Here is a 17,002-nt window from a genome sequence, read left to right as displayed (position 1 = left end):
ACTCACATCACAGCACAATTATCTTCCCATGGGCTACGAGGGCTCCAAGGGCGGACTGTCTTATTCACCTCTGTTTCCCAGCACCTAGAACAGAGCCTGATAAGGAGGGCAGAGGGACATTTGTGGTGTAAATGGACAAACTCATCTTTCCTGCATGATGGGTATTCTTCCCAATTTTTCTTTTTCTGGTAATAACCCTTGACATACGTCGCTATAAGACTTTGCCAAAGGAGACAAAGCCTCTGAAGAACATGAAGAACACTAAAATGAACTTACTAAAATGAACTCTAGAAAAGATTTTCCTGCTGAAGGGCCCAGATGTGCAAATTACAAGCAGAGCCCCATGAGCAACAAGAGTCCTGAATTGCAAATTGGAACATCAGGCCCAGGAGAGCAGAGGAGAGGCCTGATGCGCTCCATCCCTGTGAGCAAAAGCTCAGCACAGAGCACCATTACAAGTCTCCTGTCTGGTCTCTCCTACATGCAATCAATTCTACACACCAGTAATTGATTCTTCTTATTACCATGACTCTTAGGATTCTGGAAAATTTTCCTACCACAGATCATGTCAACTCTTCACTTTGGGAAGATAGCCCCTTTGCCCCCTGTACTAACTCCTCTCCCATGGTTCTCCTCCTCTCATGTTAACCTAGGCCGTATCACTTGTGTCCACCCTTGGCTCTTATTCATCCTGCTCCATCCTTCTGTCAATCTAAGCTATAAACTAGAGATCAAATGCCATTTTTTCCACAAAGATGCCTCTGCTGACATTTAACCTAGATTGATTTCTGAATTCCCAGCTTGACTTTGTGTGTGTAGCACACGTTGTCACACTTGATTATGCTGCTTTATAAATACTTTACAGAAACAAATCATATGTTCTCACTTCCACTAGACTATAAGCTACCCGAAGCAATGACACTGTCTTGTTCTACTTCTAGGCCTGACAACTGGATATTTAATAGGTCCTTAACAAAGTCACCTAAGATTAACATACTGTTGCCTCTATGAAACCACTCGGTCAGCTTTTGCTTACCCAATCATTTACATCTTGAGTTTCTGAGTGTGGTCCCTGGTCTAACAGTGCTTTGTTTGTGCCAGCTCCCTCACATGCATTCCCAGAGCTCCTGTGCTGAGGCACACTACCTTCACCAGTCCCATGAGACCAGAGGCCCTACATCCACTCTAAATGTCTGCCAGACAAGGGACCAGAAACTTTACTAACAGTCTTAAAAGGTGGATCTGTGATAGCCTTAAGAAGATTAACAGTTAGAAAAGATAAAAGAGCCAAGCAATTTTAAAGTTAAAATTTCAACAGTTCTGGGCTTTCCTGGTGGCACAGTGGTTGAAAATCCACCTGCCAATGCAGGGGACATGGGTTTGATCCCTGGTCCAGTAAGATTCCCACATGCCGCAGAGCAACTAAGCCTGTGCGCCACAACTACTGAGCCTGTGTTCTACAGCCCACGAGCCACAACTCCTGAGCCCACGTGCCACAACTACTGAAGCCCGTGTGCCTAGAGCCAGTGCTTCGCAACAAGAGAAGCCACCACAATGAGCAGCCCCCGCTCACTCCAACTAGAGAAAGCCCGTGCGCAGCAATGAAGACCCAACGCAGCCAAAAATAAATTTTTAAAAAGTGCCTCTTTAAAAAAAAAAATTTCGGGCTTCCCTGGTGGCGCAGTGGTTGAGAATCTGCCTGCCAATGCCGGGGACATGGGTTCGAGCCCTGGTCTGGGAGGATCCCACATGCCACAGAGCAACTAGGCCATGAGCCACAACTACTGAGCCTGCGCGTCTGGAGCCTGTGCTCCGCAACAAGAGGCCGCGATAGTGAGAGGCCCACGCACCGCGATGAAGAGCGGCCCCCACTTGCCACAGCTAGAGAAAGCCCTCGCACAGAAACGAAGACCCAACACAGCCAAAAATAAATATTAAAAAAAATTAATTAATTAACTTAAAAAAAAAATGTCAACAGTTCTATTTTTGCAACGTTTCTATAAATCTAAAATCATTTCAAAATAAAAAGTTAAAAAATTTAGCTCAGGGCTTCCCTCGTGGCACAGTGGCTGGGAGGCCGCCTGCCAAAGTAGGGCACACGGGTCCGAGCCCTCGTCCGGGAGGATGCCACATGCCACGGAGTGGCTGAGCCCGTGTACCACAACTACTGAGTCTGCGCTCTAGAGCCCGCGAGCCACAACTGCTGGGCCTGCGAGCCACAGCTGCTGAGCCCACGTGCCACAACTGTTGAGGCCTGCGCGCCTAGAGCCTGTGCTCCGCAACAGGAGAAGCCACCACAATGAGAGGCATACGCACCGCAATGAAGAGTAGCCCCTGCTCGCCACAACTAGAGAAAGCCCGCGTGCAGCAACGAAGACCCAACGCAGCCAAAAATAAAATAATTAAAAAAAAAAAAAAACAAAAAACTTAGCTCAACATAGCTGCCATGACAGAAAACTCAATTAACCATGGCTTATCTTAACTATTTTTTAAGGAACATAAAAACACGGTTGGAAAGTCCCACTGCATAGGGGGCTTATTCAAGACTCCCAAGATGATCACTGTTTTTTTTTTTTTTTTTGGGCCACGTTACATGCCTTGAGGGAATCTTAATTCCCCGACCAGGGATTGAATCTGTGCCCCCTGCAGTGGCAGTGTGGAGTCCTAACCACTGGATCACCAGGGAATTCCCCAAAGATGATCACTTTTAACAGGCCCACCGGAAGGTATTTTAGATCTCATAATTCACCTATACTGTGTCCAGTGTAGTCCACCTTTAGATGACAACTAAAGGAGGAACAATTTAACACCCTCTCAACTGTGATTAAGTTTAGAGCCTGTGTGCTAAACTACAGGGGTTCCACTAGATCTGTTCATCTGTGATGCAGAAAGCAGCTTCTGGGACAGAGATAACACTTGGGGTGACCCATTAGTCTCTACCTAGAAGTTTACCACTCCTAAAGAGATCACAAAAAAGCACTCCAGGCATCTACCCCCAAAGCAGTTACTGGTCATTTCATTTACCTCCAGGTACCAGGCTAGAACTCCTGCCTGTTCCATAGCTTCACTTGCCATTCCTGTCCCCCTCTCCCCAACCCTAATTAAAATACTAAATACTGTATTACTGCAAGACCAACATCATTCCTGTAAACAAGCCAGAGGCGCCAGAGGTTACCAGGCAAGTTCTGTGTTGCACTGGGCCCTGAGGGAGCAGGCTGCCCTACAGATAAGTCTCACTTACTGAACAAGTAACCTGGAGCTGCTGCTGCTGCTGCTGCTGTGGTGGCGGTGGCGTCTGTTCCTGGGGGGTTTGTTGTTGTGGCTGTTGCTGAGGGTCCCATATATGGACAGTCTGAGCTGTATTCTGGTATGTGCCTGCCACGGCCTGCACAGCCACTGGAATGTGGATGTTGCCATTCATGAACTGTGCTGGAAAGAGAGAGTTTGCAAGGGTCTGCACTACCTCTTCATGGGAGTTTTTCACTACAGACGTGGTGCCCACCATCTTCTCCTTGTCATCCTCCAGCTTTACAGCTGCCAGGGCTGTGGGTGAGCCACTGACGTGAACTGCGTTGTAGGCTTCCTGGGGAATGGCAATGTGAGTAATGCTCTGCTGCTGAGGGTCCCCCCGGGGCTGGGCAGAGTAAACAGGTATGGTCCAAGTTTCTCCTGTAGGGCTAGTAATGGTCCCAGTGGCACTGTACAGGTGGGCACTGTCTACTGTTAGTAAGTCGGGCCTCAAAGACACATAACTCTGCTGCTGGCCCTGTGGAATGGCCAGCACGGTGGCCACCGGCTGCCCTGAGATGGCGTAGGACACAGTGATGGGCATGTCCACTTTGCGCTTCTTCACTGGCTGGAGGACACTGGCCGTGCCAACCCGCCGCTCCCCTTCCCGAGGTGAGCCCTGCTGGGACGGTGGTGGGGAAAGGGCACCCACAGTCTGGATTTGGATCTGCTGACCCCCAGCAAGAGACTGGCCAGCCACCAGCTGAGCCTGGATCTGTTGATGTGGGATGTGCTCCTCTGGGATCTCTGCAGCCTGGATCTGCTGGGCCGCCTGCATGTGCTGCACCTGGATCTGGGCCGCCTGCAGCTGCGAAGGGCTGGGGCTCTGCAGAGATGGGGTCTGGATGGAGGGGGCTGTCGGCTGTGCTGCTTGGCCTTGGATCTGCACCTGGACATGGATGGGCTGCTCAGCAGGCTGGTGAACGGTGAGCTGCGGGGAGAGCTGCTGAGCCGAGACCTGCTGCGGAGACTGCTGTACCTGCACCTGTACCTGCAGCGACAAGATTCACCAGTGAGTGAATAGGGCAACATTGAGAATCCAGCCCCAAAGGGAAGAAGAGATCTCAGATGGGAACCCTGGGTAACGTGAAGAGGAGGGGCCACCATACCCAAGGCTTCTGAGGAGGCCACAATCTCCAAAACCATAGGCAAAATTCTCCAGCATCACACTCTGAATGTGTTGCATTCAGAGCAACACATATCCACCTGAGAGCAAGCAAGACTATCAAGTGGGAAATATCAAAACTTTTGCTCATTTCTTGACTTCCTTTTTAAAAGTAACCCCTTTTGTTTTTGCATACTGACATAGTAGTACAAGTATATAATTTATAAATATATACTTATTAGGTGTATGTTCAAAAAATAGTTTATCCATGTGGTTAGTAATAAAAGTGTGGGGACATTGTTCTAAAAGGTGAGAAGGCATTCAACTCCCAACTCAGAATCAGAACTACCCCCACCACAGACAAATAGTAAACAAACACAGTAGAGACAAAATGTTTGAAATCTCTTTTGGAGATATCTCCAAATTTGCTGCTAAAATATGGGCACTGGGGCTTCCCTGGTGGCGCAGTGGTTGAGAATCTGCCTACCAATGCAGGGGACACGGGTTCAAGCCCTGGTCTGGGAAGATCCCACATGCTGTGGACCAACTAGGCCCGTGAGCCACAATTGCTGAGCCTGCGCATCTGGAGCCTGTGCTCCGCAACAAGAGAGGCTGCGATAGCGAGAGGCCGGTGCACCACAATGAAGAGTGGCCCCCGCTTGCCGCAACTAGAGAAAGCCCTTGCACAGAAACGAAGACCCAACACAGCCATAAATAAATAAATAAACAAATAAATTAATTAATTAAAAAAAAAAAAAATATATATATATGGGCACTGTTGAATGATTCTTTAGAGTGCTTATTTAAGATAGCATTGTTTTAATAGAGAAGCCACAGATTCCTGATAATTTAATCTAAGGTTACTATATCCTGGACCATGCATTTCTGATAATAATGCAGCTCATGTCTTATTGCTGTTACTTCAGCATACAAAACAGCATGAAAAGATGCTATGTATAGTATGTAATTTTAAAAAAGAAAAGATTTTTCCATCAGACACACATACCTAAATTATTCTGAACTCGGACTTCCCTGGTGGTCCAGTGGGTAAGAATCCACGCTCCCAATACGGGAGGCCTGGGTTCAATCCCTGGTTAGGGAACTAGATCCCATATGCATGTCGCAACTGAGTCTGCATGCCGCAACTAAGAAGCCCACATGTCGCAACTAAAAGTCCGCATGCCGCAACTAAAAACATGCCACAACGAAGATCCCATGTGCAGCAACTAAGACCCAGTGTGGCCTACATAAATAAATTAAAAAAAAAAATTACTCTGAACTCATGTCAGAATGAGGAAGGTATAAAATGAGAAGGTAGATCAGTGATTATATACATCACAAAAGATAACCAAAGATGGTGCTGGTACAACTGGCTATCTATGTAAAAAGAATGAAGTTGGACCTCATCCTCACATTATACACAAAAAATGGGAGAGGATCTGAACAGACACTTCTCCCAAGAAGATAAGCAAATGGCCGGTAAGCACATGAAAAGTTGCTCAACATCGTTAGCCGTCAGGGAAATGCAAATCAAAAGCAAAATGAGATACCATTTAAACCCAGGAGGACGACTATAATAAAAGATAATAGGGACTTCCCTGGAAGTCCAGTGGTTAAGACTCCGCGCTTCCAATGCAGGGGCATGGGTTCCATCCCTGGTCGGAAAACCAAGACCCCACAGGCCGTGGGGCACGGCCAAAAAATACAATTAAAAAAAAATTTTTTTTTAAAAAAATAATAAAAGATAACAGGGACTTCCCTGGTGGCACAGTGGGTAACAATCCACCTGCCAATGCAGAGGACGCAGGTTCGAGCTCTGGTCCGGGAAGATCCCACATGCCGCGGAGCAACTAAGCCCATGTGCCACAACTGCTGAGCCTGCGCTCTACAGCCTGTGAGCCACAACGACAGAAGCCCGCACAACTACCGTCCAGGCTATGCTCTGCAACAAGAGAAGTCACCCCAATGAGAAACCCGCACACCGCAACAAAGAGTAGCCCCCGCTCACTGCAACTAGAGAAAGCCCGCACACAGCAACGAAGACCCAACACAACCAAAAATAAATAAATTAAAAAAAAAAAGATAACAAATGTTGGCAAGGATGTGAAAAAATTGGAATTCTCATACACTGCTGGTGGCAATGTAAAATGGTGTAGGCTGCTTTGGAAAAAAGTCTGGCAGGGACTTCCCTGGTGGCGCAGTGGTTAAGAATCTGCCTGCCAATGCAGGGGACACAGGTTCAAGCCCTGGTCCGGGAAGATCCCACATGCCGTGGAGCAACTAAGCCCATGTGCCACAACTACTGAGCCCGCGAGCCACAACTAGAGAATGCCCGCACGCAGCAACAAAGACCCAATTCAGCCAAAAATAAAAATAAATTTATAAAATACTTTAAAAAACAAACAAACAAAAGTCTGGCAGATCATCAAAAGATTAAACATAGCATATGACAAAGATATGAAAACCACACCACATGACCCAGCAGTTTCACTCTTAGTTACATACTCAAGAGAAATAGAAACTATACTCACATAAAAACTTGGACATGAGGGACTTCCCTGATGGTCCAGTGGTTAAGAATCTGCCTTCCAATGCAGGGGACGTGGGTTCGATCCCTGGTCAGGGAACTAAGACCCCACATGTGGTGAGGCAACCAAGCCCATGAGCTCGAGATCCCACGTGCTGCAACTACTGAGCCCAGGTGCCACGATGAAGAGCTCGCACGCCGCAACGAAAGATACCATATGCACAACTAAGACCCGACGTGGCCAAATAAATAAACTAATAGATAAATATTAAAAAAAAGAACTTGGACATGAATGTTAATAACAGCATTATTTAAAATAACCAAAAAGTGGAAACAACCCAAATATCCATCAACTGATGGATAAATAAAATGTAGTACTTCCATACAACAGAATGTTTAGTAAGAAAAACATAAAATTTTGATAAAATGCTACAACACAGATGAACCCTGAAAACATTATGCTAAATGAAGTCAGTCACAAAAGACTACATATTATATGATTCCATTAATATGAATGTCCAAAATAGGCAAATCTATAGAAATAGAAAGTAGATTAGTGGGTTGTCCAGGAGACAAGGATTGGGGGAAATATGAAGTAACTGCTAATGGCTACAGGGTTTCTTTCTGGAGGTGATGAGAATGTTCTAAAATTGATGTGGTAATGGTTGCACAACTCTTTGAATAGACTAAAAACTACTAAGTTGTACGCTTTACATGGAAAGGAGTGAATTATTTGATATGAGAATTATATCTCATTAAAGCCACTACTGATTTAAAAAAAAAAAAAGCAAGGAGGAGGCTATGTAAAGAGCATAGGCCTTGGGACTTCCCTGGTGGTCCAGTGGCTAAGACTCCACGCTCCCAATGCAGGGGGTCTGGGCTCATTCCCTGGTCAGGGAACTAGATACCACATGCCGTGACAAAGAGTTCGCATGCCGCAACTAAAGAGCCTGCATGCCACAACTAAAAGATTCTGCATGCTGCAATGAAGATCCCACATGGTGCAATGAAGATCCCGCGTGCTGCAACTAAGACCCGGCGCAGCCAAATAAACAAATAAATAAATATTAAAAAAAAAAAAAAAGAGCATAGGCCTTAAGAACAGACTTTAAGTGAACAGACTTGAAGTGATGATGTACTTTCCTAGCTGTGACTCCTCTAAGTTTGTTTCCTGAGGCACAATAAAAAGGGGGAGAAGGCCTACCTCCTTACAGAGTTGTCATGAGCATAAAATAATATTTACTGACACACAGTAGATGTTCAAAAAGTAGGTTTTCTTCCTCATAAGCAATATTTCTTTACACCAGTGAGTCTCAAAATGTAGTTTCCAGGCCAACATCATCATCACACGGGCAATTATCAGATATACAAACTTTCAGGTCCCAGCTCAGAACTATTAAACCAGAAACTCTAGGGAATGGGCCCAGAAATCTGTATCTTAACAAGTCTTCCAGGTGACTGATGCATGCTCAAGTTTGAGAATCAGTGCTTTACACCAAAGACTAAAGCAGACAACGAAGCCAATTACTACAGAACAGCAGTTTTCAAGCTCTTTGGTCTCAGCACCCTTTCAAAAAATGATTGAGGACCAACCCCAAAGAGCTTTTCTTTCCACGAGCATAGATAACAATTCTTACTGTATTAGAAAATCAAACTAGGAAACTTAGAAAAATATTATTTCATTAAAAATCACCACATAGAGCAGAAGCAAGAAGAACTACAATTCTGCAGCCCGTGGAAGGAAAACCACATTCACAGAAAGACAGACAAAATGAAAAGGCAGGGGACTTTGTACCAGATGAAGGAACAAGATAAAACCCCAGAAAAACAACTAAATGAAGTGGAGATAGGAAACCTTCCAGAGAAAGAATTCAGAATAATGATAGTGAACATGATCCCGGACCTTGGAAAAAGAATGGAGGCAAAGATCGAGAAGATAGAAGAAATGTTCAACAAAGACCTAGAAGAATTAAAGAACAAACAAACAGAGATGAACAACACAATAACTGAAATGAAAAATACACTAAAAGGAATCAATAGCAAAATAACTGAGGCAGAACAACAGATAAGTGACCTGGAAGACAGAATGGTGGAATTCACTGCCACAGAACAGAATAAAGAAAAAAGAAGGAGAAGAAATGAAGACAGCCTAAGAGACCTTTGGGACAACATTAAACACAATAACATTCGCATTATAGGGGTCCCAGAAGGAGAAGAGAGAGAGAAAGGACCTGAGAAAATATTTGAAGAGATTATAGTCGAAAACTTCCCTAACATAGGAAAGGAAATATCCACCCAAGTCTAGGAAGTGCAGAGAGTCTAGGCAGGATAAACCCAAAGAGAAACACGCCAAGATACATAGTAATCAAATTGATAAAAATTAAAGACAAAGAAAAATTACTGAAACCAACAAGGCAAAAACGACAAATAACATACAAGGGAACTTCCATAAGGTTAACAGCTGATTTCTCAGCAGAAACTCTACAAGCCAGAAGGGAGTGGCATGACACATTTAAAGTGATGAAAGAGAAAAACCTACAACCAAGATTACTCCACCCGGCAAGGATCTCATTCAGATTCGATGGAGAAAGCAAAAGCTTTACACACAAGCAAAACCTGCGAGAATTCAGCACCATCAAACCAGCTCTACAGCAAATGCTAAAGGAACTTCTCTAAGCAGGAAACACAACAGAAGAAAAGGACCTACAAAAACAAACCCAAAACAATTAAGAAAATGGTAACAGGAACATACGTATTGATAATTACCTAAAATGTGAATGGATTAAATGCTCCAACCAAAAGACACAGGCTCACTGAATGGCTGCAAAAACAAGACCCATATATATGCTGTCTACAAAAGACCCACTTCAGACCTAGGGACACATACAGACTGAAAGCGAGGGGATGGAAAAAGATATTCCACACAAATGGAAATAAGAAGAAAGCTGGAGTAGCAATACTCATATCAGATAAAAGAAACTTTAAAATAAAGAATGTTACAAGAGACAAGGAAGGACACTACATAATGATCCAAGGGATCAATCCAAGAAGAAGACGTAACAATTATAAATATATATGCACCCAACATAGTAGCACCTCAATACATAAGGCAACTGCTAACAGCTATAAAAGAGGAAATCGACAGTAACACAATAATAGTGGGGGACTTTAACACCTCACTTACACCAATGGACAGATCATCCAGACAGAAACTTAATAAGGAAACAGAAGCTTTTAAATGACACAATAGAGCAGATAGATTTAATTGATATTCATAGGACATTCCATCCCAAAACAGCAGATTACACTTTCTTCTCAAGTGCACACGGAACATTCTCCAGGATAGATCACATCTTGGGTCACAAGTCAAGCCTTGGTAAATTTAAGAAAATTGAAATCATATCAAGCATCTTTTCTGACCACAACGCTACGAGATTAGAAATCAGTTACAGGGGAAAAAACGTAAAAAACACAAACACATGGAGGCTAAACAATACATTACTAAATAACCAAGAGATCACTGAAGAAATCAAAGAGGAAATAAAAAAATACCTAGACACAAATTACAACGAAAACACGATGATCCAAAACCTATGGGATGGAGCAAAAGCAGTTCTAAGGGGAAGTTTAGAGCAATACAAGCCTACCTCAAGAAACAAGAAAGGGCTTCCCTGGTGGCACAGTGGTTGAGAATCTGCCTGCCAATTTAGGGGACACAGGTTCGAGCCCTGGTCTGGGAAGATCCCACATGCCGCGGAGCAACTAGGCCCATGAGCCACAACTAACTGAGCCTGTGCGTCTGGAGCCTGTGCTCCGCAACAAGAGAGGCCGCGATAGTGAGAGGCCCACGCACCGCAATGAAGAGTGGCCCCCACTTGCTGCAACTAGAGAAAGCCCTCACACAGAAACGAAGACCCAACACAGCCATAAATAAATAAATAAATAAATAAAATTTAAAGAGAAAGAAGAACTTCCAGCTGATGGGGGAAAAAAAAAAGAAACAAGAAAAATCTCAAATAAACAATCTAACCTTACACCTAAAGGAACTACAGAAAGAAGAACAAACAAAACCCAAAGTCAGTAGAAGGAAAGAAATCATAAAGATCAGAGCAGAAATAAATGAAACAGAAACAAAGAAAACAATAGCAAAGATCAATAAAACTAAAAGCTGGTTCTTTGAGAAGATAAACAAAATTAATAAACCTTTAGCCAGACTCATCAAGAAAAAGAGGGAGAGGACTCAAATCAATAAAATTAAAAATGAAAGAGGAGAAGTTACAACGGACACTGCAGAAATACAAAGCATCCTAAGAGACTACTACAAGCAACTCTATGCCAATAAAATGGACAACCTGGAAGAAATGGACAAATTCTTAGAAAGGTATAACCTTCCAAGACTGAACCAGGAAGAAACAGAAAATATGAACAGACCAATCACAAGTAATGAAATTGAAACTGTGATTAAAAATTTTCCAACAAACAAAAGTCCAGGACCAGATGGCTTCACAGGTGAATTCTATCAAACATTTAGAGAAAAGCTAACACCTATCCTTCTCAAACTCTTCCAAGAAATTGCAAAGAAGGAAAACTCCCAAACTCATTCTACGAGGCCACCATCACCCTGATACCAAAACCAGACAAAGATACTACAAAAAAAGAAAATTACAGGGCTTCCCTGGTGGCACAGTGGTTGAGAATCTGCCTGCTAATGCAGGGGACATGGGTTCGAGCCCTGGTCTGGGAAGATCCCACATGCCACGGAGCAACTAGGCCCGTGAGCCACAACTAACTGAGCCTGCGCGTCTGGAGCCTGTGCTCCGCAACAAGAGAGGCCGCGATAGTGAAGAGACCCGCGCACCGCGATGAAGAGTGGCCCTCGCTTGCCGCAACTAGAGGAAGCCCTCGCACAGAAACAAAGACCCAACACAGCCAAAAATAAATATAATAAATAAATAAAGATTACTATAAAAAAAAAAAAAAAGAGGGCTTCCCTGGTGGTGCAGTGGTTGAGAATCTGCCTGCCAAAGCAGGGGACGCGGGTTTGAGCCCTGGTCTGGGAAGATCCCACATGCCGCGGAGCAACTGGGCCCGTGAGCCACAATTACTGAGCCTGCGCGTCTGGAGCCTGTGCTCCGCAACAAGAGGGGCCGCGATGGTGAGAGGCCCGCGCACCACGATGAAGAGTGGTCCCCACTTGCCGCAACTGGAGAAAGCCCTCGCACAGAAACGAAGACTCAACACAGTCATAAATAAATAAATAAATAAATAAAAGAATGTGAATTTCTTAAAAAAAAAAAAAAAAAGAAAATTACAGACCAATATCACTGATGAATATAGATGCAAAAATCCTCAACAAAATACTAGCAAACAGAATCCAACAACGCATTAAAAGGATCATACACCATGATCAAGTGGGATTTATCCCAGGGATGCAAGGGTTCCTCAATATACGCAAATCAATCAATGTGATACACCATATTAACAAATTGAAGAAGAAAAACCATATGATCATCTCAATAGATGCAGAAAAAGCTTTTGACAAAATTCAACACCCATTTATGATAAAAACTCTCCAGAAAGTGGGCACAGAGGGAACCTACCTCAACATAATAAAGGCCATATATGACAGACCCACAGCAAACATCATTCTCAATGGTGAAAAACTGAAAGCATTTCCTCTAAGATCAGGAACAAGACAAGGATGTCCACTCTCGCCACTATTATTCAACATAGTTTTGGAAGTCCTAGCCACGGCAATCAGAGAAGAAAAAGGAATACAAATTGGAAAAGAAGAAGTAAAACTGTCACTGTTTGCAGATGACATGACACTATACATAGAGAATCCTCAAGATGCCACCAGAAAACTACTAGAGCTGATCAATGAATTTGGTAAAGTTGCAGGATACAAAATTAATGCACAGAAATCTCTTGCATTCCTATACACTAACAATGAAAGATCAGAAAGAGCAATTAAGGAAACAATCCCATTCACCATTGCAACAAAAAGAATAAAATACCTAGGAATAAACCTACCTAAGGAGGTAAAAACCTGTACTCAGAAAACTGTAAGACACTGATGAAAGAAATCAAAGATGACACAAACAGATGGGGAAATATACCATGTTCTTGGATTGGAAGAATCAATATTGTGAAAATGACTATACTACCCAAAGCAATCTACAGAGTCAATGCAATCCCTATCAAATTACCAGTGGCATTTTTTATGGAACTAGAACAAAAAAATCTTAAAATTTGTATGAGACACAAAAGACCCCAAATAGCCAAAGCAGTCCTGAGGGGAAAAAACGGAGCTGGAGGAATCAGACTCCCTGACTTCAGACTACACTACAAAGCTACAGTAATCAAGACAATATGGTACTGGCACAAAAACAGAAACATAGATCAATGGAACAAGATAGAAAGCCCAGAGATAAACCCACGCACCTATGGTCAACTAATCTATGACAAAGGAGGCAAGGATATGCAATGGAGAAAAGACAGTCTCTTCAATAAGTGGTGCTGGGAAAACTGGACAGCTACATGTAAAAGAATGAAATTAGAACACTCCCTAACACCATACACAAAAATAAACTCAAAATGGATTAGAGACATAAATGTAAGACTGGACACTATAAAACTCTTAGAGGAAAACATAGGAAGAACACTCTCTGACATAAATCACAGCAAGATCTTTCTTCATCCACCTCCTAGAGTAATGGAAATAAAAACAAAAATAAACAAATGGGACTAATGAAACTTCAAAGCTTTTGCAAAGCAAAGGAAACTACAAACAAGACGAAAAGACAACCCTCAGAATGGGAGAAAATATTTGCAAACGAATCAACGGACAAAGGATTAATCTCCAAAATATATAAACAGCTCATGCAGCTCAATAATAAAAAAAACAAACAACCCAATCAAAAAAATGGGCAGAAGACCTAAATAGACATTTCTCCAAAGAAGACATACAGATGGCCAAGAAGCACATGAAAAGCTGCTCAACATGACTAATTATTAGAGAAATGCAAATCAAAACTACAATGATGTATCACCTCACACCAGTTAGAATGGGCATCATCAGAAAATCTACAAACAACAAATGCTGGAGAGGGTGTGGAGAAAAGGGAACCCTCTTGCACTTTCGGTGGGAATGTAAATTGATACAGCCACCATGGAGAACAGTATGGAGGTTCCTTAAAAAACTAAAAATAGAATTACTGCATGAACCAGCAATTTCACTACTGGGCATCTACCCAGAGAAAACCATAATTCAAAAAGACACATGCACCCAATGTTCATTCATTGCAGCACTATTTACAATAGCCAGGACATAGAAGCAACCTAAATGCCCGTCGACAGACTAATGGATAAAGAAGATGTGGTACATATATACGATAGAATATTACTCAGCCATAAAAAGGAATGAAAATGGGTCATTTGTAGAGATGTGGATGGATCTAGAGACTGTCATACAGAATGAAGTAAGTCAGAAAGAGAAAAACAAATATAGTATATTAACGCATGTATGTGGAACCTAGAAAAATGGTACAGATGAACCAGTTTGCAGGACAGAAATAGAGACACAGATGTAGAGAACAAACGTATAGACACCAAGGGGGGAAAGTGGTGTGGGGTGTGTGGGGTGTGGGGTGTGGGGGTGGTGGTGTGATGAATTGGGAGATTCGGATTGACATAAATACAGTAATATGTATAAAATGGATAACTGATAAGAGCCTGCTGTATAAAAAAATAAAATTCCAAAATTCCAAAAAAAATCACCACATAAACCAATATAAATGTCAACATAAATAACATATCCTTATGAAAAATAAATTTGCCAGAACAAAAAATTTATAATAAGAGCTGCATTATTTTACATCTTTGCAAATCTCTTTAGTGGCTGACTTAACTGAAGACAACTGTATTCTCATACTTGCTTCTGCATTCAATCTGTTGTGACACATCATACATGGCCTCTGCAAAACTCCAGTGTACACTTATGAGAGAATGAGAGTGAAAAAGGCAAATAAACATCTTCATATTATAAAAAAAACAGCCTTGGACTTCCCTGGTGGCACAGTGGTTAAGAATCCGCCTGCCAACAGAAGGGACACGAGTTCGAGCCCTAGTCCGGGAAGATCCCACATGCTGTGGAGCAACTAAGCCCGTGCACCACAACTACTGAGCCTGCGCTCTAGAGTCCGTGAGCCACAACTACTGAGCCCGAGTGCCTTAGAGCCTGTGCTCCGCAACAAAGAGAAGCCACTGCAATGAGAAGCCCACGCACCGCAACAAAGAGTAGCCCCTGCTCGCCGCAACTAGAGAAAGCCCGCACAGCAACAAAGACCCAATGCAGCCAATCAATCAATCAATCAATCAGTTAATTTAAAAAAAAAAACCAGCCTTAACTCTGAGGAACCCTGAAAGGGTGTTGGAGACTACCAGTCCCTGAACTACTCTTTAAGAACCACTGTTGTAGAGTTAAATACACAGTATGTTTTTTGTTTGTTTGTTTGTTTTTTTGGACTGCGTTGGGTCTTCGTCATTGTGCGCGGGCTTTTCTCTAGTTGCGGAGAGCGGGGGCTACTGTTCGTTGCGGTGCGCGGGCTTCTCATTGCGGTGGCTTCTCTTGTTGCAGAGCACAGGCTCTAGGCACGCGGGCTTCATTCATTGTGGCACACGGGGTCAGTAGTTGTGGCTTGTGGACTCTAGAGTGCAGGCTCAGTAGTTGTGGCACACGGGCTTAGTAGCTCCACAGCATGTGGGATCTTCCCGGACCAGGGCTCGGACCCGTGTCCCCTGCACTGGCAGGCAGATTCTTAACCACTGCGCCACCAGGGAAGTCCCAACACAGTATGTTTTTAAACTATATTATTACTTGCTTAAAAACAAGATGTCAAAAATCTGGTTATTGCAGTTCATTCATTTACTGTATCTCTTTAAATTGACTTTTCTTAGAAACAATTTATCAATATTCAATCTTCCAAAAGAAACAAGTTAGCAAAAATACTAAGGAATCAGAACTGAAGGCATTTACCCCTCACTACAGAACAAACAGGTACAAAAAATCTGATGCCACTTTATATCCAAAGTAGTTAGAAGTTAAAATTAGGGGAGTTAAGTTAAAGCACTTTCTGACATTTCCTTACCAATGTCAAGATATTGGATAAGGTATCAATTATGTGTTTATAACCTTTACCCATAAGGATAAGTCAGTAAGAAATTAGACGTTATTTGTATTAACTTCTTTCGTATTTTTTATTTATATAAAAACATAACTTTTTATCTGGTTAGATAATTACTGCATAGTCATAGTGAAAATCTGTAACCTCAGTGGAGTAAAAAGAAAAAAAATTTTTTTTTTTTAAATTTTACTTGAACTTTGGAGGAAAGAAAATTAAAAGTGAATTGAAGGGGGCTTCCCTGGTGGCGCAGTGATTAAGAATCCGCCTGACAACGCAGGGGACACGGGTTCGAGCCCTGGTCCAGGAAGATCCCATGTGCCGCAGAGCAACGAAGCCTGTGCGCCACAACTACCAAGCCTGTGCTCTAGAGCCCACGTGCCAAGAGCCCGTGCTCGGCAACAAGAGAAGCCACCGCAATGAGAAGCCCGCACACTGCAACGAAGAGTTGCCCCCGCTCACCGCACCTACAGAAAGCCCGCATGCAGCAACGAAGACCCAACACAGCCAAAAATAAATAAAATGTTTTAAAAAAGTGAATTGAAAGAATAGCTGAACTTTGAGTATTTCTTCACACTAAGAAAGCTCCTAGGGACTTCCCTGGTGGCTCAGTGGTTAATAATCCACCTGCCAATGCAGGGGACACGGGTTCCAGCCCTGGTCTGGGAAGATCCCGCGTGCTGCGGAGCAACTAAGCCCGTGCGCCACAACTACTGAGCCTGCGCTGTAGAGCCCGCAAGCCACAACTACTGAAGCCTGTGTGCCAAAACTACAGAAGCTCGTGCGCCTACAGCCCGTGCTCCACAACAAGAGAAGTCTGCACGCTGCAACGAAGAGCAGCCCCCTGCTCACCACAACCAGAGAAAGCCTGCTCACAGCAATGAAAACCCAATGCAGCCA

General features: G+C 43.2%; 1 protein-coding gene across 2 annotated transcripts in view; it reads right to left on the bottom strand.

Moving 5' to 3' along the window:
* QRICH1 (glutamine rich 1) overlaps positions 1 to 17,002 on the bottom strand; it is a 55,695-nt gene that overhangs the window by 14,767 nt on the left and 23,926 nt on the right. For both annotated transcript variants that reach the window (XM_068559557.1, XM_068559558.1), the window contains exon 3: positions 3,242 to 4,279. In XM_068559557.1, coding sequence (XP_068415658.1) covers positions 3,242 to 4,279 — 1,038 coding nt within the window. The remainder of the gene's footprint in view (positions 1 to 3,241; positions 4,280 to 17,002) is intronic.

The sequence above is a fragment of the Eschrichtius robustus genome, chromosome 12, assembly GCF_028021215.1.
Source record: "Eschrichtius robustus isolate mEscRob2 chromosome 12, mEscRob2.pri, whole genome shotgun sequence".
Lineage (NCBI taxonomy): Eukaryota > Metazoa > Chordata > Mammalia > Artiodactyla > Eschrichtiidae > Eschrichtius > Eschrichtius robustus.
Note: the sequence above shows the minus strand (reverse complement) of the source record. Positions and strands in the feature narration are given on the sequence as shown.